The sequence below is a fragment of the Pagrus pagrus genome (assembly GCF_965226575.1).
Source record: "Pagrus pagrus genome assembly, chromosome: 17".
NCBI classification, from domain to species: Eukaryota; Metazoa; Chordata; class Actinopteri; order Spariformes; family Sparidae; genus Pagrus; species Pagrus pagrus.
This window is the reverse complement of record NC_140201.1, coordinates 22,649,148-22,671,798: the sequence shown is the minus strand read 5'-3', so window position 1 is coordinate 22,671,798 and position 22,651 is coordinate 22,649,148. Positions and strand designations below refer to the sequence as shown.

The 22,651-nt window shown below is 41.6% G+C and overlaps 1 protein-coding gene across 1 annotated transcript in view; it reads left to right on the top strand.

Moving 5' to 3' along the window:
- fam135b (family with sequence similarity 135 member B) overlaps window positions 1-20,862 on the top strand; it is a 53,157-nt gene extending 32,295 nt beyond the window's left edge. Inside the window, exons 7-20 of the mRNA XM_084380114.1 lie at window positions 547-673; window positions 4,245-4,404; window positions 5,541-5,590; window positions 6,121-6,276; window positions 7,724-7,797; window positions 7,881-8,035; window positions 8,158-10,144; window positions 12,145-12,311; window positions 12,602-12,693; window positions 12,822-12,919; window positions 13,876-14,027; window positions 14,174-14,284; window positions 14,885-14,998; window positions 16,981-20,862. Of these exons, the coding sequence (XP_084236240.1) occupies window positions 547-673; window positions 4,245-4,404; window positions 5,541-5,590; window positions 6,121-6,276; window positions 7,724-7,797; window positions 7,881-8,035; window positions 8,158-10,144; window positions 12,145-12,311; window positions 12,602-12,693; window positions 12,822-12,919; window positions 13,876-14,027; window positions 14,174-14,284; window positions 14,885-14,998; window positions 16,981-17,186 (3,649 nt within the window). The 3' untranslated portion in view covers window positions 17,187-20,862. The remainder of the gene's footprint in view (window positions 1-546; window positions 674-4,244; window positions 4,405-5,540; window positions 5,591-6,120; window positions 6,277-7,723; window positions 7,798-7,880; window positions 8,036-8,157; window positions 10,145-12,144; window positions 12,312-12,601; window positions 12,694-12,821; window positions 12,920-13,875; window positions 14,028-14,173; window positions 14,285-14,884; window positions 14,999-16,980) is intronic.
- Window positions 20,863-22,651: the final 1,789 nt, after the last annotated feature.

Here is a 22,651-nt window from a genome sequence, read left to right as displayed (position 1 = left end):
CAGTTCCCTTTCTTTAGAAGCTGAATAGTCCTATCGCTCTTACTATAGAGCCATAAACACTAATTTGGCATTTTGAGGCCTGCTGTGCCTCGCTGTTTGCCTCGCTATGATTGGACAAGTGTTGTTCAGGGACTGGGTTTAGTGAATAAGGAATGAGGCTTTCTTGTAGATTACCGAGTTATAGGACTGTTTACACTGAGATTTAGAGTTTTTGAGCGTAAAACTATAATTGCAACCTCATCCAGAATATCAGGAACAGCGGTGCTCCAGAGAATGTACTACAGGGACGGCTTCTTTGTTTTCCGCAGTCACAATTATAAGTGTGTCTGTTATCTGCTTGAATGCATAGTTTTCCAAACACTTATCTGATGAATTCAGCCGTCAATATCATAGACTAAGCGTTTAGCCATGCATTACATAGATTACCGCAGCACTTGATTGATTGGAACAGTAGCAGCTCCCGTCCCTCAGCTTGTCCCGTCTTCCCCTCACACACGTACACACTAATGGTTGTCCCTGCATGTGTCCTCCCTGTTCTCTCTGCAGCTTTGCACGTACAGGGAAGGGCTCCTGGCTGGGGAAGGGCTCGCCAGAGAGCACGAGCGACCCATCTGCCATGTCTGTAGAGAACCTTGTGTTCGGAGCTGGCTACTGCAAGCCTGTCATCTCTGAGGTATGTTAACCTTTAGCAGTTCAGCCACGTTCAAATAGAAAAGCCACGGACGGCGAAAGCCCATTTTTGTCTCACAAAGCTGAAAACAGCTCAAAATGAGCCGGGCGTTGTCCCCGTACAGCTGGTCGTTCCCTTTTTGTAAGCAAGCAGTTAAATGCCAAGTGATGATGTAAATGTGATCTCGGTTTAGGGACAGAGGCCGATGGATTTAGTCGTGATTTGTTTTGGCGTGCCATCCAGAAGCAGCGGGATTCAGCCCAAGAGCTGGGCACAGAGTCATTCTGATCTGGATTACTGATCCTGGACCTCTCTGTCCCTCAGAATCGGCCATTTGTTGGGGCTCCGTGGAGTCTTAAGGCTTAAAGACCAGAGGCCAGCACAGAGATTATTACTGTGCTGCACTGTGGCTTTTCATAATATCTGATTAACCCACCTGCCCAGGCATGTAGGCTCCAGGCTTAGCATCTGGAAGTGATAGCAGCTCTCCCTGGAAATGATGGTTTAGTCTTGTCCCCCCCCCTTTCATGTCTCTGTGCTCATTTACTACAGTCATGCTGCACAATTGCATGATGACAGAAACGATGATCCCAATTACTGTTATCATAATTATTCATCATGATTATATATGTTTTACTTAACAGGAATTAAATGATTTTATTACCCTCTAATCACTTAAACATACAGTTCCATTTCTTTCAGTTTCTCAAGCAGCAGCAGCTGGAAAATCTCTATTTTACATACATTTTCTTTTTTAATTCATTTTAAAAAACGCTGCTCAGACAAACTTGGCACATAGTCTGATCGTCTTTGGTTTGAAACCAAAGTTTCTTGTGGTGAATAATATTTTTATGATCAGGTTTTGTCTTTCATGTTTGGACAAAACATTCTTTTCTACAGAGATGAGCTGTATCTCAATTCAGTACTACATTAAACTGAATTTGAAATAGATCTTGAGTTAAAGGTACAGGTTAATATTTTGGGGAAATACGGTAATACTCTAGGAAGTCACAGTGTTGTAGTAATGAGTCCTCAAACCCGGAAATCAGTTTGCATGTTTGCACTTCTGTTTCCCTCATCTCAGAGTCAGTGGGTCTTTTGAATGGCTTTTCGCTTAAATGCCCGAAATCAGGTCTGTGGTTACCACAGGTTTAAGATATTTGCCATTTTATATGAACGGAAAATGATCCAATGGAAGCATGGTCGATATTTTCCCACAATGCAATGCACAAATGAAATAAAGGAACTGCTTTATTACCCTTTGATTTACAACTAAACAATTTCTGTCTCACATAAAATGTTGTGTATGTTTTATTGTGTATTTGTTTTGTATACTGCTCAAACAGCATGCTGCGATGATTAGCATGTAGTAGCTACTGTTTAGAATAACTAGCTTGGATTTGGGCACAAAATCAAGCAGATTTAGTGTTTACTGATGCCACTGATGAACAATGTGAGTCATTTTGTTCTGAGAACCTGCTCTGAAGGTATAAGAACTATGGCCTTGGCAGTCAGCTCAAGTCCACGTGAAAAAACGTCTTTTCTCCAGTTTTCTGAACTGTGATTTTTGATGTCGCCGTCAGAATGATCTCTTATCTCCGGCTTTCTCTGGTGTGTGCCAATTATTCCAACTCGTGTTCAGCTGTAAAACCATTTTTTCCTTCCTTTTGTAACATCCATCTCCGCGGACGTCACAGTCTACACTGTAAATCTTAATGAGCGTCCTGGTCGCCCCCCCACCCTCCTCCTCCTGGATTTTACTCCCACCCCTGGCTGGGCACTTTAATAAGCTCTGCGTTTAGCCAAGCGGGGGGGTTTCGTTTGATCACGGTAATGAGTTCTGCTCACAAGCGCCACGTACCACATAGCTGCAGGTGAAATCTGCACAGGATGCCGCCTCCTCCTTCACTTTTATTTATTTAGAGCCTTTCACCTGCGGCTACGCTGTGTTTTCATCACTTTCCCCCCTTAACACCGCGTTATTCGTGTTAAGTGTGATGTTGCTATTTCAGAACAAAACAACTCACTTCGTACATTTCCATTGATATCAGCTGTTACATCTCAAAAGGAAGTACAAAAGTTCCCTCCGTGTCATAAAAGGATATTTTGAGAGGAAAGCGATGCTGTTAGAAGTGAGACACCGGAGAATCTTTGGTGTTTTTGGGGGGAAATAAAAACATGGTTCGAAAGATAAAACTCAAAAATCCTGTCAAACAATATTGTCCTTTGAGAAGCTCTTCTCCACCAGCACAAAACGTCTTTAACAGCAGCAGCGATCGGACGCTTATACCACCACACGCTGTGACGGTGGACTGTAAGAGTCACATCAACAGCAGCAAACAAAGGCAGAACCTCTCATGTCAGGTGACTTGAACTCGGGCACTTCCCAGGCATTGTCAGCTCAGAGAGAATCTATGGTTTTAGGATAATGACTAGTTCATACTGAAAAATAGCTATTTTTCTCTGCCCTTCGCTCTCAGACTGATCCAGGCAGGCCTCTATAAAGGTAAAAAGAATTATGAAAGTAAACATACAGATGTTCCTTCCTGGTTTGGGTATACTGCACCGTTGCAATTACAGAGCGCACGCAGGTATGATGATAGGGCCGGAGACTTGGCTTGCTCGGGGCAAATTACAGTACATCCCCAGATACACAGGCATCACATGCCTTTGGAAGCTCAGAGCCCCACCGGCGCTACCAAAACATCCCAGCCATGGGAAGAACTCGCTCGGTAGCGGTCTGTCTCGGGTCAGGGACCGGCGGACGAGGGCAGTCGGTCACATTCAAGGCTCCCTGGCTCCGTGTCGTGATGGCTGACGTGTAAAATTGTAGTTGTTTGGGTAGAGGGCTATTAGCTCCTCAGGAAGATAAATGAGAGACATGATTATGGCATCAAGGCTCTGGTGATTTGTAGCTGTTTGGACAGGAACTTAAATTGCACTGCTGTAACACAGTTAATATTTCTACTGCATCGTTAGAGAGCCATCTACTGGAAACATGGTCCATATTACAACTTATTAAGCCAACACAGAGATTATACTTCAGCTACAGGAATGATTTTATTGTCTTTTTCCTGAAATGTCACTCTATCATCAAGCGACTTCCTACTTTGAGCTCTGTTGGCATTGTTGAGTGTTTTATTGTGTGATTGTAGCTCAACATAAATTACTTTCAGTGTTCATGCAAACCCCATATTTCTCCCCACTCATCATGCCCCAGACAAACGCAGACGCCTTGGATTCTGGGTCAACTTCTCACACTTGTGAGCTTTAACAGGCTTAACAGGGATGCGCCACATCCTCCTGATGCAGCATTCACATATTGATCTGGTTTTACAGCTCACAGCAGGCTGTGTTTAGAGGCCATTTGTGTCTAAACTCGCATTTGATCTTCCAAGGAATTATCTTTCCTCCTTTTAACAAGAGGTCAGCGACAAGCCCGCACAACGGTTGCAGTGGCACCTATAAAGTTCAAGTATGTGTACATGTCCGTCATTAAGGAAGGTCGTTTGCTGAGAGGTGACTACTGACCTACATAGCAGCTGACATTTCCTCTGTGTCTCCTTCTCTGCAGGGAAGCTTTTATGTGCCCAGTGAAAACTGCCTGCAGAGAGCTCACACGTGGCACCGAAGGCTCTGTCGCCTCCTGTTGGTGGCTTACAGGGGCCTGCACACCTACTACACTGCACTGATGAAGGAAATCCCACAGCTCCAGCAGACTCCACTAGACTTAGGTGAGCATATGCAAAGCGTGTATTCAAACTAAATAAGAGTGTAGATACAATAAAAGTAATGTATGTTTTGTTTACTCAAGTTAAAGTACCAGTTTGGGTGATTTTTCACTTATTTGCATGCATCTCCAGAACACAAATCTGAACATTGGATGAAGCCAGGTTTCAAATTCTTGTTTCATTTTGTTGACATATTAGAGTCAAAGGTTTTGACAGAGGGAATTGTTGTTATGTTTTACTTCATAAATACTGTCAACAACTATTTTCACCATGTTTAGATCAGGCTACGAGGGGTATATGAACAAACCTCCTCTGTAAAAACCTGAATTCTGCTAATATATAACATTTCCGCATTAAAATGTTTAAAAAATGACTGCACCTTTGTTGTATATTTATTGAGATGTGCACTTTCAATGTTCAAACCAAGGGAAATCCATAATTTGGATCAAGGTAACTGTTTTACTTTGACGCCTGTCAATGGTGTCATATCCTCATTACCCCTTATAGTTGCTATAACTTAAGGGCTTACACAGCAAACACCAGACAGCCAAAACAAAGACAAGAAAATATGACAAGACATATCTCAGCCTCGGCTTCACCAGTACAACGGTGGGTAATGAAGAGAGACCAATGTGTGTTGTGTCTCTAAATACTAGCTTATTAGACAGTGTTAAGCCGAACAAGTTAAGATGTCACTTGGATACTAAACATCCAGAACACAAAGTGAAGCCCGTTCATGTCTTCAGGAAAAAAGCTGCTCAGCTGTCGTTCACAGCAGAGTCACTTTACTAAACTGCTACCTATAAAACGGAGGCCCGACAGAATGAGTACTGATCCACTGGATTAATAGTAAACATTATGATTTTTTGGCCTATAACAATTAATTAAATTTAAAACTTAATCACCCTTTTGTAATTTAAATTTAATTAACTTAAAAAGATTATTGGCTTATTTGACAAATTTGTGTTTTTTATTCAGTATTTTAAATTGGTCTTAGGTTCAGTCCTAATTAGTATCAAAAATATTTCTTCTAAATCATATAAACAACTCTCTTCAATTTTTATTTACTGTGTCTCATCACTTGGAATTCACTGTAATCAAACCCTTAGTGTTTGTTAAAATAACTTCTCTTTCCACAGAGGTGCTGCCTGTAGAAGAAACTCTAAATCAGCTCACAATAGAGTTACAGGTATGTTCATTCATCCACATCAAACAGTCTTGTGAAAAAGAGACATTATTTTTGGACTCCCTGCTGTATCATGTCTGAGCTGGTGCATGGCTCCAAACACAATGCACAGGTAAGAACAATTGCAATGGCTTAATCTCAATGTCCGTAGCTGGAAAATGATATTTTTTATTGAAAGGCGAAATAACACTAGAGGAATTTAAATTATTGTAATGCTTAAGAAGAAACTCTTGATTTTTATCTATACTGCAGGATAGTAGATTGATCTTAGATAATGCTAATGAGCCATTAGTTCAAGGCGATGGATATGATTATGATTTTCGTTGGCGACTAAAAATCTTTCAAGCGAGCTGGTATGATGGCCCAGTTTTTATTACTGGCCTAACTTAACTTCACCGACTAACTGTTATATATAGGTATAAATATGTGAGCAGGAAATAGAATTATGCAAAATATATTTCAGAAGGATGGCTAATGCATTCAGCTTGTCATAAAGACATATCTTTTATCTGACCGCTCTCTGTCCCCATCAGCTGCAGGAAGGCCATGAGAAGGTAGCGGAGCAGATCAGCAGGGACGTGAGCCAGCTCTGCTCCCAGCTGGCTGCTCTGTGGAGCTGTTTCCTGGAGGCCGCTGTGCTCAACCCCCACATCCTCTCCTACCTGGCCCAGGAGCACCACACGCTCAGGGTGAGAGAGAGAGCCACGCTCCATCAAAGGCGTAGTTACACAATGCTCAGACATCAACATGCCGTCTGTTCTCTGAGTCCAGATAGTCTCCGTATTAGAGAGCAATGAAGACGATGTGTGCAGATATTTTTAAACATAGCCGTTTTCATCCCACACAAAAATACAAAAATATTACAGAACAATCAAAACGGTTTCATAACCAGTGACATTTTAGCTCGGTAAGCAGCTCCTTAAGGCATCTTGTGGCCAATTTTCTTAAAGGTTCGACACACTATTGAATAAAAATTCCCTCGCACCACACAGACCAAGCAGAAATAATCTCTCTGGGCATCCAAGTAAAAATAACATTCAACCCAGTTGTGGTGAGGAAGGCAACTACATGTTGAAACAGGGAGAACATATTATATAAATTGTGAGTTAAAGGTCAAAATTATGACTTAAAAGATAAGTTCACCCAAAAATGAAGTTTCAGTTATTATCTTCTCACCCCAATGCTGATGAAAAGTCAGGTGAAGTTTCATAGCTTCAAAGCAAAACAGTGTTACAGCATTCGCCTCAACAACTGAAATAGATGGGAACTTGTTTTAAAATGTAAAAAAAAAAAAAAAAAAAAACACAAGAAAATGGCTCCAAACAGCTTGTCTCATCTGAGCTCAAGGGTCTAAATATTGTCTTTTCAAAATCAATTTGTCATCTGAGGGCTTCATAAAACTTGGATTGATTTAAAACAAACACATCCCCAGCTGCTTGAGGTGTTAAGGAGAATGCTGCAAGACTGTTTTGGCTATGAAGCTCCAGACTACGAAGAAATGAAACAAAACTTTCATTTTTGAGTGAACTCATCCTTTAAACTGAACTGAGTGCCACAAAGGGAATAAGCAAGAAGATGAGATGCCATTCTAGACCTCAGTAGCTAAACCCCAGCTGAGCAAGATAATATAATTTCCAGTATATTTTCTACCTAATCACTGGGCTGTTTAATGTGAATATGTGCTTCACAGTAGAGTGGCTCTCAAGGCTCTCGTATGAGGCACTGTTTCGTCTCAGTTGTCTGAAAATAATGAACATGTTTGCTTTGGTATTTGATTACCCTGAGGGGATACTGTCATGCCTCCACCCACCAGTGGAGTTAGGATTTCAATTAACACTTATTCGGTAATTATTGTGGGGTGAAAATACACCAGAAATAGTGTTCTTCGAGATTTGCCTGTCACAGCGGCTGTTTTTCAAGGAGGATGCATTTCTAATTGGAGCTGGAGAAGGAGAGAGCTTTTTGGATCAAGCTTGTGTCGCAGACTGGAAGAAGTGATGTGATCTCTCTTTGTGTGCAGTCTTTCGATGTTTGACTTCGTATGCAACTGACTGATTTGTCGTAATGTTGTAAATAAAGATGAGACTGAGGCTCCACCAAGGTGAAAATTGCTTTGTCTGTTTCTGGAAATACCAGGTCAGGAGGTTCTCAGAGGCTTACTTCTTCACCGAACACCCCAAAGAGATATCTCTGACTTTTCAAGAGGAACTGTAAGTGACAGCAGTATCAAAGAGGAATTAATTCTATCAAAGTAGAGAACAGTAATATTTATTATATTATTCTGCTAATCCAGAATCAACAGACATGGCCAGATAGCTGCAGAAGTGCGGAGCTCAGACTACCTGACCAAGATGCCTCCTTTACCTGTTGAGTGCCTAGACATTGATGGAGACTGGAACAGCCTGCCTATCATCTTTGAGGACAGATATGTGGAGTCTCCTCAAACAGGTAACACAAAAGGTGGCATAAAGAAATGCCTTTTTTTTGGTTTGTTTTTACACCTAATCACTGATTTTTCCTTTTCAAGATGAAATGTTTACTCTAGAACTGCAATGTCCTTGTCTTTCCAGAGTGGCTATCACACGTGCCAACTACCGATGGGCAGAACAACTCAGATCCTGTCACTCTTGTCAATGGGATTTTTGAAAGTGGCCAGGAAGCCAGATCACCAGCAATAACTCAAGATCCCGTGGACAACGATGACTGCATGGACCTGCCCACATATGTCTCACTCATAGCAAAGCAGAGTAAGACCAGTACCAACATCAGAAGTACCCAGAACCTCATTTCTTCTGTGGACAGTCCTGGACCCTCTTCAGCAGAGGCAGTAAACTTGAAGAAACCGGAGGAAAACCAAGCCCAAGTTGAGGAGAACTCGAATCCAGGCCTGAGGCACATCGCAGTCAAGCCTTGTGATGTGGATCCATACATAGGAGAGGCAGTCCTGGTTCACCAAAATCCCATTGTCTCCAGTAACAGCAGTGATGAGTCTCCTACTCATCATGTAACAGAAACTACTGTCCAACTTTGTGATTCCACAAACGACAGCAATGCAAGAGAGAGTGAAACCAACGAAGAGGAGTCTGATATTGCCATGCCATTAAATCACTCCATGGATGACGAGAGTGAGGATATTCCTCTCATCAGTCTACCCACTGCCTATGGGCATCCAGTCATGCCTTCCTTTCCCCCTGATCTCAGAAAAGAGATGACTCACCGTGGAGGTCTGGTCGGCTCCAAGATCATGAAGCGCTCGTCTTCAGTTATTTCCGACTCAGGTATTGAGAGCGAGCCCAGCTCGGTGGCCTGGCCCCTGGAGGCTGCACTGCGAAGTCGACCTCCTCTTGACTTTTCCAGCGAACGTGAGATTCCGCAGCAAATTGTGTGTCGTCACCCTGTCCACCGCAGCTCGCTGGAAGGCCTGCAGATGGAGAGCAATGGCAGCCTTCCAAGTGCAGGCATACAGGCGTCACTCACCTCTATTAGCTCCCTGCCCTACGAGGAAGACCAGCAGCAGAGGCAACTCAGCAAACTCACTAAGTCAGTTTCTGCACCACAGATAAGTAGCCCTGAAGAAACTGAGGAGGACCATGTGCTGCTCAACCAGGAAACAGACACCAAGAACTTAGTACAACAGCAGGATTCATTTAAGATCAAATGCTCTTCATTGAACAGCGACTTGGATTCAGAGCAATCTGAATCATCTCTGTTAGACCCAAGTTTAACAACAAGTCTGGGCCATATTCTCAAGGAGAATATTCATTCTGAAAAGTCCAGCCCTCCCCAGTACCTGTCAGAGACATACAAACCCAAGTCAGTGTTAAGTGGTGTGTCTGATGTCTTGCTTTTACAAGAGTCTGTAGAAAGCCCTCATGTGAAGGAAAGTAGTGTTATTGGCAGCCACGGGGAGAATATGAACCATCAGACACACATCAGTGAAGTAAGCGCCTCAGTGGAGGATAAGCTTCTCACTGAAACGGAAGGAGCACCCTGCAGCTGTGGAAACAAACCATGTGTGCATAAAAGCAGAGCAGATCAGGAGAGAATTAACACTGGAGATGAGTGCCAAAGTTTCCATCAGACCCAACTGCTTTCTGTTGAGGACCAGGAGTGTCTGGATCCCTTCCCCACACCTCTAAAGCCTTCAGGGCTTCAACACTCAAATGACCTGCCCAACAGCACCACCAGCACACAGAGGCCGAGTGACCTTACAGGGTTGATAGTGAACGATATCACATCATCTGTTGATGTCAATGGGATATCAGTAAGTGAGAAAGAACCTTTAGACTGCCAGACTAAGCCCTCCAAGATCCCCAACTCAGGGCTGGCCTTTGTGAATAAGAAGATGGTGGAAGTGGTGAACATGTCAGTGTCCTGTGCCCCGACCTGCCTGCCATTTTCTTCTGTTCTGAGAGACTCTCCATCCATGAGTGGAATGTCCGCTCGCCAGGCTACCTCACCTATCACCCATCAGCCCCTGGGCTCCTTTGGTATCATCTCCTCGTCTTCGCTCAATCCCCTGAACATGGATGATGAGACCAATGAGCGGATGCTAAAGTGAGTTTATGTGTTGGCTAACCTCAGCGTTAGCAAAAGACAAATTGTGCTGTGAATGTGTTTCTAACTCAAATTTAAAGGTATAGTGTGTAGGATTTAGGGGGATTATGTTTTCATTAGTGTATAATCACCTGAAACTAAGAATCATTATGTTTTTGTTACCTTGAACGAGGCCTTTTAAGTCTGTAAAGGGAGCAGGTCCTCTTCACCGAGTCCACCATGTTTCTACAGAAGCCTAGAATGGACAAACCAAACACTTGATGTAGAAAGGGCCGTTTGTGTTTTTCACCTTTTTAGTGGCCACCATAGGGGAGGGTGAGACGAGGTGTGTACAGTTGCTTGCAATCTGCAACCACAACAGTAGATGCCACTTTGGACCTTTAAATTACATAGCATGCTATTTTCTGATTCACCACAGGTCTGCCTCATACATAAAACTTCCTGTATATTAAGTAATATATACTGTGTGTCCCTTTTGCCTGTGCATGTACAGGCAGAATGCCATTGTATCTCTATGTAAACTGACAGACAATGACACTGACGAAAAGCCAGACAGCATTTTGTTTCAAAACACAAAAAAGCCCGACTTTTAATTGCAATTTGGCAAGTGCCATTGTCTCTCCATCTAAACTGAAAGACAGTGACACTGACTAACAGACAGCTGCCTGCCTCACAACACAAAAGGAGCCACTGACTTTGTAACTGCTAATATAGCTTTCTAGCAGGCAGAATGCTGTTGTATCTCTGTCTACTGTACAACATGTACTGTATTAGCTTCCAAGCTAATTTCTACTTCTTATAGAAGCATGGGTAGTCTATCAGTCTTGTGTTGCACCTTAGCTTGATAAAAAGCTGCTACTCAATATCTGCTGGTGGGAAAGTGCTGATGTTAGCCGACAAGACAGCAAAATAGCCTGTTAGCTCTAGCGCTTTATTAACCTTACCTGCAAATACCAACATTGGACAGTTCAGTCCAATTTAGTTACTTATAAACTTACTTATAGCTTATAAAGCTACAGTTACTAGTGCACATTTATTTACATTTAGTGCCATCAGCTTTCAATCAAACATGTACACCAGCCCACTTAAAGATTCTAAAGGAGCATTCCTGATACTTTTATTCTGTTGAGCACTAAAAAAAATAATACAACACAAAATTTGAAAATTACTTATGACTGGCCCTCGTAATTTCAGCTGGACGTTATACCCACGTTCAAGCATGTTCAAATATGTTAGTTATTTGGTTTCAGGAAGGACAGAATAATAGCTTACTGACTTGGAACCAGTACATAATGTTACAGAAAATGCAGGTCCTCTTGCAAGTTAAACTGTAGGAGTGAGATTATAATCCACACCAACTACAGGAAACAAGGCCAAAACACAGGGTTTTATGGGTATGTGGAGACGGCTGTTGACACCTGCTGCAGGAGCTGGCACTTACTCATGCCTGGAAAGCCTAGCATAACAAAATGAAGTGAGGGCAAATTGGGAGTGAGGAAGTCGACACGAGGTGAAATGCCTCCTGAGTGTATTAAATCACATCAAAGAGTGCAGGCAAATCCATCACGATTAGCTGAAAGCACAGAAACCAAAATCGGATTTGTTTTGACTTCTCCACTGCTAAAGTCTGTGACCTGGCAGGATGACAGGGTAATAAAACTTAGAGAAGCTTTGCAAGTCTGCCGTACTCTTGTGTATAAGCCTCAGTTTGTTTAGAAGTGGGAAGTGCAAACTGAAATTAATCAAATACAAAAATGCAAGGCAGGTTTTCTATTATATTTTGGTCCAGAGGGAGAAAACTGTAGGAGTGATTCACCTCTAAGAGATGCACTTTTAGTGTTTTAACAACAAAATAATGGATCAGCATTTTATTTATGTATCTGTAACATAGACTGTGCACTATTTGCTTGTCTTCTTCTTGTCTGCTTGCAAATTACGGGAAAGTTGTTTTTCAACTGCTAACATACAGAATAAAACAATCTTATTTCCCTTTTCTCCAGTTTCTACAAAGCAAAAGAGGAGCTGTTCAAGGAGTTGAGCTTTCAGGCCAGCTTGTACAGCGACCTCCCTCTCCTGGCATCAGATCTGCCCTACTTCCCCCCTGAGGAGGACGACGAGGAGTTCGATGACGGCATACACCTTGTGGTGTGTGTCCACGGGCTGGATGGTGAGTACACATACTACAGTACTGTACAGCTTGATGTTCTGGTTCACTTCAGACTGCTGCAAGAATGAAATGTAATAGCTATTACATTTTTTTTCAGTGTCTTATTAGCATTGTAAATGTTCTAAAATCTCTGAGAGTATGTCTAGAAAATTAAAATATCACTTCGCACTGTGTGGTCTGAAAATACTAATTCCTGAAAACATATTCAAGGTGTCTTTTAAATGATTAATAGACGCTCTTCATAAGAGCGGAGCCAGAAACCATGTGTATAATTTCCTCTTTTCTTCCAGGAAACAGCGCAGACCTTCGGCTGGTGAAGACGTTTATTGAGTTAGGACTGCCAGGATCCAGGCTGGACTTCCTCATGTCTGAAAGGAACCAGGTACATCTGTAGATGACGGCGATTGGGAACAAATTGATAACGCGTACAGTCACATTTTCTGAAAGTGCCTTAAGGCAATTTGAGGAGCGCTGACGCCTGTGCTTTGCTCTGCCGTTTCCCCCCCGCAGATCGACACGTTTGCAGATTTCGACACCATGACAGACAGGTTGCTGGATGAGATCATTCAGCATATCCAGCTGTACAATCTCACCATCGGCAGGATAAGGTCAGACGAGCAGCTTTAATACCGAGCATGATGCACATTACTGACGACTCTGCTTTTGAGTGATTTTGATTGATTATTGGAGGCAAAGTCAGAACAGAGGCCATCATCAACTCAAGCAGTATTGACTTTGGTCAGTAGATGGCAGCAGAGACTGTGCATTGACTAGGACTCAGCATGAGCGCTTGAACTTAGGAGAATCACTGTTTGATGGTAATATATCGACTGCACAAACTCAGAATGGGTAATCGGCACATAATGGATGGAAAGCTCTTATCATTCAGTGCCAATAAGTTTCTGACTTTCACTTGATAGACTGTTCTCCTTTATGCAGCAGTGTGTTGCCTGGTTCCGGTCAAATTAAGCTATTCATCTTCCTGCCTAATTGCCCTCAATGTGCCAATTTATTTTTTTGTAAGAGTTTCCGCCCAACTTTGTTAACTTTCTTTATTGTTGCGTATTCTCTAGAGAGAATGTATCAAAGGCAGAAGCAATGGACTGCCACAATAGCATCTGGTTCATCCCACATTTCTTCTATATTTAGTTTGGTAGGAGACAGATGAGAAGGAGCAGACATGGCGATATGGGATTTTGGGGTAGAGTTGGAACAGTGCGGTAATTAAACTAAATGACAGACATTGCTTCATGGATCTAATATTTCCCACTGCTGGGAAAATGCTATTAATTTGAATGGTATGTCCTCTATGTTGGTATCATTAAGTTGTCATTGCCTTTGAGAATGTTTAACCATTTAACAAGTTAATGGATTTTCTGTTAAGCTGCAGCTAAATTATCCAAATACTCTCCACTGGAGCTTCTTTCTACTTACAGAAGAGGCTATATTAAGATACTGCACAGTGTCGTACTGTAGGTCAGCAGCGTTGGAGGCACTGTTTTTCCAGCCACCCACTCAAGTTGCAAGTTTATCTCTCTGAAACTTGCTTGTCTTCGGCCAACAGCTTCATCGGCCACTCTCTGGGGAACATCATCATCCGCTCGGTGCTGACGAGGCCTCGCTTCCGCTGCTATCTGCCCAAACTGCACACTTTCCTCTCGCTGTCAGGCCCACACCTGGGAACGCTGTACAACAACAGCACGCTGGTCAGCACAGGTGAGGCCACCGCTCAGCAGTTGGGGAAAAACGCACACTGCAGATGTGCTGTGTTTACGATGTCGTACGGCGCTGCGTTCCGATGTTTTTGCGCTCCTCAGCAGCATCTTTCGTCTAAGAATATCATCCGTGTGTGTGTTTCTCAGGTCTGTGGTTAATGCAGAAGCTGAAGAAATCGGGATCCTTGCTGCAGCTCACCTTCAGAGATCACGTTGATCCAAGGAAAACATTCCTCTATCTCCTGAGTCAGAAACCAGGTACGGGCTAAAAGTGGGAAAATTTGAAACACAGTCAGTATATTGACTGACTCGCTTTAAAGCCTATTACTTGAAAGGTAGTCTATTCAAATATTCATGGAAATGTTGTCAACTTGTCTTTTTTGTCAAATTTCTGTGTGTGTCAGCTCGCTAACACTCAAACCCCTGCCAGCGAGCTGAGAAAAGGCCTGTGAGAGGCCTCCCCACTGTGTGAGTGGAACAAAGCAGTCGTTTGTCACACAGGCTTGAAGAAGATAAGCCTGAAAACACTTTTTTACCCCTCCAGCGCTGTGGCAGGCTGACAAAATGATCCAAACCCTGTCATTGGAAACCCACCAGTGCACTCTCTTAAAAGCACACTGACAGGAGACTTGAGAAAAAACGCAGTTTTATCGTATCAAGCCTGTCATTGTACTTTGTGATTGTACTTTGCGTTTACAACCAATTCAGTCCTTTCCTCTGTCTCCCTCTCTCTTCACTTTTCTCTCTCTCTCTCTCTCTCAAACACACACACACACACACACACACACACACACACACACACACACACACACACACACTCTGCAGCACCATTTACTCGTTTGTTTTGTGTCCTTTTAGGGCTCCAGTTCTTCAAGAACGTGGTATTGGTGGCGTCTCCACAGGACCGTTATGTTCCTTTCCACTCTGCCAGGATAGAGATGTGCAAAACTGCTCTTAAAGACAGGACCACAGGTCGGTGGTGCATGTGTTAATGCTACATTGGATTTTCTTTTCTCCTCTTTTCCGGCTCTTTTGATAAAAGCTACAATCCCACTCTCCATATAGTTATGCAAATACTTGTGCCAATCCCATAGCAGTGGATCTGTAAACATCACTGTGTGGGGTTATTTAAAGGGACACTATGTCATTTTTGAACAAAGAAATTAAACATCCCTCCTTCTACAAATTAAAAGTTAAATCAAGCAGTTAAATTGGCCCTTTGCTCTATTTCATACAACCATTGATTTTGCGGCTACAGCTCTGATTGGTCTGTTATGACTGTTAAGTTTTGTTAGCTAATATTAGCTAACTTTAGTAATCCGTCAGCAGTATGGCTCTTTTCAACGTGTGCCACTGTGATACTTTGTTTTAGCATATTCTGACTCACCTGTTGTAGACTGTAGATTTCACCCCGTCACTACGGGAAACAACAACAACAATACATTACAAATGTGAACAAGCTAGCATTAGTTATCTTGTCTTTTGGAGATTTAGCCATTTTAATGCCAGGGATCACCTCCCCACATGCAAAACAAGTTCCTCCGACACTATTTTGCAGGGGCACCGTGGCTGCACCCTAGGTTAAGCGCTGCCCATGATGATTGTGATTGGTTGAAAGAAATACAAACAAGCCAGATTGGTTTCCCCCCTATAGCAGAATGAGAATTGGTGCAGCCAGACCTTTCTCCAGAGCTGACACAGTGCTGTAAACATAGGTCTACAGCATGAGTGGATACTCAGACATTCTGAAAACATTGCTACAAGTATGTCATTTTTCAAGGCTTATAGTAATAGAAATACATTTGAAAACACTTTGTTGTCTACAGTTAGCATGCAGAAGTCAGAAATTGCCCTGTGCAAAAACATACATGAAATACACAACATGCGACAGCCGACAACACATTAACATAGAAACACAATAGGAGCTTCATTTAAAAGAGCACCATGTATTTTATTATAAGGACTGAGTCAGAAAAAGAAGGATATAAGGGGCTTTGTAATGAGGAAGCAGGCTCTCTTCATTAAGTGTCTGTCCTCACTGATGAAGATATTTCACAGCAAGAGGGATAAATGTTTTTCTATAGACGTCCTTTTCAGCACAGGGAACTCTGTACATTTGTCCCGAGGACAGCAGCTGAAAGTGTTGAGTGATTCACAGGATGGCTGCGGCCCTCTAAGACATTGCCACTAAAGCATTGGACTGCTTTGCAGCGATGACACGACAGTTGGGTTTGTAATTGTACCGCCCAGTTTAACCTCTCTGGAAAGCTTTGACTTGTCAGGTGCACCAAACAGGACACAAAGTGAAAAATGAGAATACTTTCAGTTAATAGTATACGCTGCACGTCATTGGCTGACCTCAAAATTCCTTAATCCACGCAGCAGGAGGAGTCTTTCCTTTTTGAATTTGTATTCCACATGATCTGTGAGGTAAAACACAGTTCCCAGGTATAGAAATGTGTTTTTGTAACAACAGTGACAAAGCAGCTGTATTTAATCTAGATTGGCCAATACCTAGTCCACTACATGAGAATTCTGCTCAGCAACTAATCACTGGTCATATCAGGTCATCACTAATTTACAAATCTCATTAGCTTTTTGACATCGACATCGTATGACACTAAACCCCGGCACTGACAGCCATATAGCACATGTGTTCATGCATCTAGTTTTTCCATTTTGGAGCGTGAGCAGTGTTTTTCAATGTTTCTAAATTGCTCAATCTCCAGGTCAGAGCTAGTGACCAGTAGAGGATCTTCTAAATAAACTCTATGTGACAATGAGTTCATCATTTCTCTAAAGTAGTATTATGCTCGTGCTATCACCTCAAAGCTCTCTAATTGGGACATGATAACTTGTTTTGTTAATTGGTACAACACAACTGCACAAACTGTAAAAGATGTATCATGTGCGTACTAGGACTCACAAGAACTTTCCTCTTTTTTGCACCGAAGGGCCCGTGTACACTGAGATGATCAACAACCTCCTGCAGCCACTTGTTGAGGCTAAAGAGTGCCGGCTGATCCGCCAGAATGTGTTCCACGCTCTGCCCAACACCGCCAACACCCTGATTGGCCGCGCTGCCCACATCGCCGTCTTGGACTCTGAGCTCTTCCTGGAGAAGTTCTTCTTGGTGGCGGGGCTCAACTACTTCAAATAAAGGTGCTAGCACCGCAGGCTCACGGGACAGAACCTGCTGGTGGCTCATGGAGCGGATCTGGAGGATCTTCACTTTGTACAGTATATTTAATGTATATAATCCCTGGTATCCAAGATGGCGAGGCCTGTTTATCCCATTTGTTAGGATTGTCAGCAGATCAGTGTATTGTGACTGTTTAAATTGCGAACTCAGAAGTCTGAGTTTGACGTGTAGCCATGCAAAACAAAACATCTATCACAGGATTGATAGTAGATGTTTTGTTGGCCTTATGAATAACCTCTCAGCCAGAACACTAACAGATGCTAATTGTGGTCGAAAGCATTTAACTACTTTCCCTTTAGAGTTGGTCTAGAGCCTGGATGATTGAATTCTTCTTTAAGGGTTACACTGACGATAGTCTTAAACTGTCCTTAGAGCCGAGGCAATAGATGCGCAGCATTTATCCCCTTGATTGTACATGAAGTATTTTGTTGTACAAAACATAGATGTTCCTTTATACAGAAATGAATATATTGTTTAAATTATTTATTTTTTATCTGCTTATGTGTCTACAGTTTAAGTAGTCCATCTAAATGTGATCTCCTGTGTGTTGTTATCATGAAAACTATCAAATGGAAATCAAAGTGTTTATGAAGTATACAGTGGAGGCAGAAGTGTTTCCCCATGTAGCCTGTAAGTCTGTATAAATAACGTCTGCTTCTTCATACATGTACTTACTGTATGTTTAACTGTACATCAATTCTACCTAACTCATTGACCGTGATTAGCAAGTGTAAGGCTAAAGCATGAGTGAGCATTACAGTATCTTTGATAGCAAATGGCTCGACCTGCTCTGTTAGCCTTCACTTTTTATTTGTTTGAACTGATTTATCAATTGATCAGTTGCCAAGCCCTGCCCTCAGAAGTGACTGTTTCTATGCCTGTCAAGCTTTCAAGTCTCACACTGCACGTATACAGTTCACAGTGAGAATGGTGGCAGGTTGGTACCCGAAATTCTTAGTAATATTTTAAACAATAGGTTCTTTGTTCCAGACAGAGGCAGGCTTCATTTTTCTGTTGGTTTCATTGTCTGAAGCGTCTGTAGCAAGTGCTAGCTAATGCTAGCTACATGGTTAAAAGTTTATCCGACTAAGTTGGTAGAGTAGACTAGCCTACATAATGGAAAATGATTAATTTCATTAAACAAAAAACAAAAAGACTATTTAAATAGAAAAGACAGATTCTAGTATGAGGACTAATGAGTTTTACAAACGTAGTTTTGGTTGCTTGAGTTGCTGGTGTGTTGACTTACCCCACAACCCATAAAGAGCAGAACAGAGCTGCTAACGAAAGCATCCAGGACTGACTTCACTCAAAAGAGAAATTAAACATTTATACTGTAACCTGTAAGCCACAAACTAATGCAACCCAACTCGTTAATAATGATACTACTGGAGGTAGTAAGCTAATTAGCCTGACATGCTAACATTGATTTTGGAAAGGCCCAAAAAAGACACCACTCTCTGAAAATCTGAATTCTGAGCACCTATCTTACTACAGCTCCACGCACATCGCTCTAACGTGGAATGATCTATAGCTTGACAGGGCTGTTGTGCATAGTAACAGTTGCTAAGCTATGATTGGGCAATCACTGTTCAGGGGAGGGGTTTGGCAAATGGTCAATTATTTTGATAAACTAACAGAATTAAATCTATAGCATTATAACTATCACTATAACACAACACATTTGCATTTTGTCCCTGAATCATGCGACATGGAGACAGAAAACAGGCTTACTGATATCATTAACAGCAAATATGCACACTTAATATGAAAAGGAAACACATTATCCGTGACTATGTTATGGTCTAATGACCTTCAGTTTCTTAATGAGCCATTTTAAATTGTAGATTAAAATTGCCTTCACAAGGGTGGATTCCACGCGGCACTTTGAAATTCATTATTTTTAACTGGTGTGAATCAGGGTGTCATTGCTTTTGTTTTCTGGGATACTGGCTGATTTTTGCATAAAACAGACCCACTGCCAAGATTCTCCCTCACACGCTGTCATTTTCTATAAAACAGATTTCAATATGATGCATGATGACAATAGCAGGGAAGCACTGTGGTAGCACACACTGTCGTGTTCTTGAACATATCCGATGCCATATTTTGATCATCTCATCAGCTCAATCAAATAAATGTTGTGTGCTTTTTTAAAAAAAAACATGTCTCCACAACCTTTGCTGTCACATTCGAGCGTGACACGAGTGATGTCATTTTCCAGCATATTGGTGTGTGAGGACTGTTTCCTCATCACCGTGCTGTCCATCAAGTGATGTTTACATTCTGACATTAGAGAACTGTTATGATAGTGTTGCCACAGACGTCTCGTATCCAGCGATGCCCGTGCGTCCGCTGCATATGTAGTTATGTACATACAGAGAGCTATATTTAACCTTTGCACATGTTTGATGGCAAGTGCACTTTATTGACAACCTTGAATCAACCTCCACTAGCTTTACAACATCCAAACAGCTATTTTTCCCCTCTATGCTTTTTGGTTTGCACCGCTTCTTTAGACCTGAAGGTCGCCCCCCGCACTTGCTATTGTAAACACTGACCGCGGCTGTCTGTCCGAGCATTGTATCATCTTCAAAGAGTACAAAAAGGTGACATCGCAAAGTGCTCTTTTTTTTGTTACTGTGGCACTGCACGGTAAGCAGAGTGTCACCATGATTGACTCTAATCAAATGGGCTCCTTCAGGGCCCAGAGATCGTTCTCAAAAAGCCACTAAGCAAAGCTGTGTAAGCAATCTGTAGGAACTGCCATGCATCATGCATCATTTCTCAACACACCACCACCACCACCCGACACACACACACTAACACATACTGTATATGGATGAGGCTTTAGCTTGTTTGCGTTTAGGGCCATGTGTGTTTACCCAGAGGGGTCAGCGGGAATCGACGGAGGGGAAAAGTGTTTGTGGTATTGAGATTGGGCCCCTTCAAGGGCGAACGCAGGTTTGAAGTTGTTGCGTTAGATAGATGGCTGTCCTGTAAAAGGTTTCACTTGAAGTATGAGATCTGAAAGAATTGGATTTACGTTGCGTGGAGAGTTTTTTGTTTTTCATGACTAAAAATGTCTGTACATTTTATGCTGCTCTGATATCTGAGAGTGAATTCAGAGGTGATCCATAAATCCAATAGATCCTTGCAAGTGCTGTCAACCTTCAAAACTAGCTGACTTGAACCTTTTTGTATTTGATTGCCCTTTACTGAGTCCTGTTCATGTGTAGTGTGTGTGTGTGAGTGAGTGTGCGAGTGTGTGGCAGGTGAAGGAGGGTGTGTAATGTGTGTGTGAAAGGAGATGTGACATCATTGTCTGCTCGTTGCTGGAACATCTTTCATGCGTTTGAACTGAATGTAAAAAAAAAACGTTTGACTTCACTGTGAGGAACATGTATTTATTTCATTCTGCAGTTCTTTTGCTGAATGTATAACATGTAAAGTACAGTAAATACTACTTCATCTGTGCCAATACTACTCTAATATTTTTCTATGTTGCTGACTGTACTGTATGTATTCCTTAGTAGCTTGTGTCCTATGTAAAAATATAAATACAAATATATATAGCATAGTATTATTATAACAGATATGATGTTACAATAAAAATGTTCCTTTTGCATTATTATTTTGTCTGCTGGTTTTCAATTTCCTGTTTGTTCAAAACATTTTATAATATTGCAGTATTCATATAATTTTAATATAATGGTATTCCAATCAGTTACAATATTTCCCTCTCCAAGTTTAATCTAGTTTAAAACCCCTCTGGACCAGGTTGGTTGTAGTAGTCATCAAATATTTATGGACTCAAACACTGAAAATATTAAAGTTTTCTTGTTACTTCTTATAATGTTAAAACCCAATGTTCAGCTCTCCAACGGAGATAAAATGTCCACCCTAATGGACACCAGGTTTAGAGAGACAATAAAGATGATCAGCTGATGGTTCATAGTTCATAATGTATTTTTCTGAAATAAGAAAAAATGAATTTCTTTGATGGTGTCAAGTTAATATTCAAGGCAGTTCCTTAATGTTTTACTATTAAAGTATACAGCTACAGAGTTTAGTGGTTATTGTCACTGTCCATATACATCTATGTACATTTAAAGGGACAGTCCATATCACAGCGCAAAAGGAAGTGTGCATTTACTAATGGACGAGAGGCTAGCTAAGTAAGCTAACTAACCCAGGTAACATTACAGCTTACAGTAGCTGAGGAGGACACATCGTCCATGAGTAGATACACACTTCTGCCAGTACAGTGTAGTTCTGTTAAATAAAATAGTACATGAAGCTGCTCACAACATGGTCAGTTTATTATTTTGAGTAACCAAAGAGACATTGCTGTTGAATCTTTTAAATGTGTTTTTTGGCACTTTGAGCACCACAAGCTGAGAGCCATCTAGTTCCATTATACTTGACAGACATCTCTACTGCTGATATCTCCAAAACTCTGCAACTCACACCAGAATAATCTGAATGGATAAATAGCACTACAGGTGAGAAGGAAAATATGTATTTTTGAATTTGGGGTGGAAATGTCGCTTTAATATGCCTCCAAATACAATCACTAAGCTTCTAAACTCATATGAGTATTATGTTGTGACCAACTGAGATGTTTGACCTGATGGCAGATATGATATATATATATGATATGTTCTGTGGGCTATAAAGAGAATACATCTGAGTAAAACTAGCATATTCTTGGCTCCCCCATTAATTGTTAACATGGCTACAGCAACCGTTACAGGGAAAATCTATTATATTGTTTAAGACTGTTGGCAACCTCTTAATCAAAACTGTGATGTTGGTGCCAAATTTTATACACACATTTCAAGACTGATTTCTACATGGGAGAAAGGTAAGAAAAATCAGGCTGTGGTTAAATAGCATTAATACTTCAATTGATATGTACACATGCATACACAGTGTGTATTCTTAAACAAGTTATGTATAATCAAAGTATCAAGCTCTATCTTACATACAGTAAATATTGGTGGGATTCAGTTAAGACATACCTGCTGGTGTCTGGAGGTTGTAAAGAACATGTACAGGTACCAACAGACAGCACCAGTGGATTAATCCTCTGCTGTGTGAAATAGGTTTTAAAACTAATCCCACATTTTAGCATACTCTATGTCTGCTGGTGTTACAAGTGAAACATAAATGAACAGTGAAATCATCACCCAATTTTAAATGGTAAGGTCCACTCTTAAGGTCTTCCACAGCTGTTACCTTCATCTCACTGCCTCCATTAGAAGATGACGCAGTTGTCGTCACAGGAACTCAGTATGGAACGTTGGTCATCTGATAACAGATTAACAGCACATAGACAAGATATTAACAGCCAATATGTTTTGAGATGCATTAGATTTTACAGCACTAGGTCATATACGTCCAATTATATTTAGTCGTCA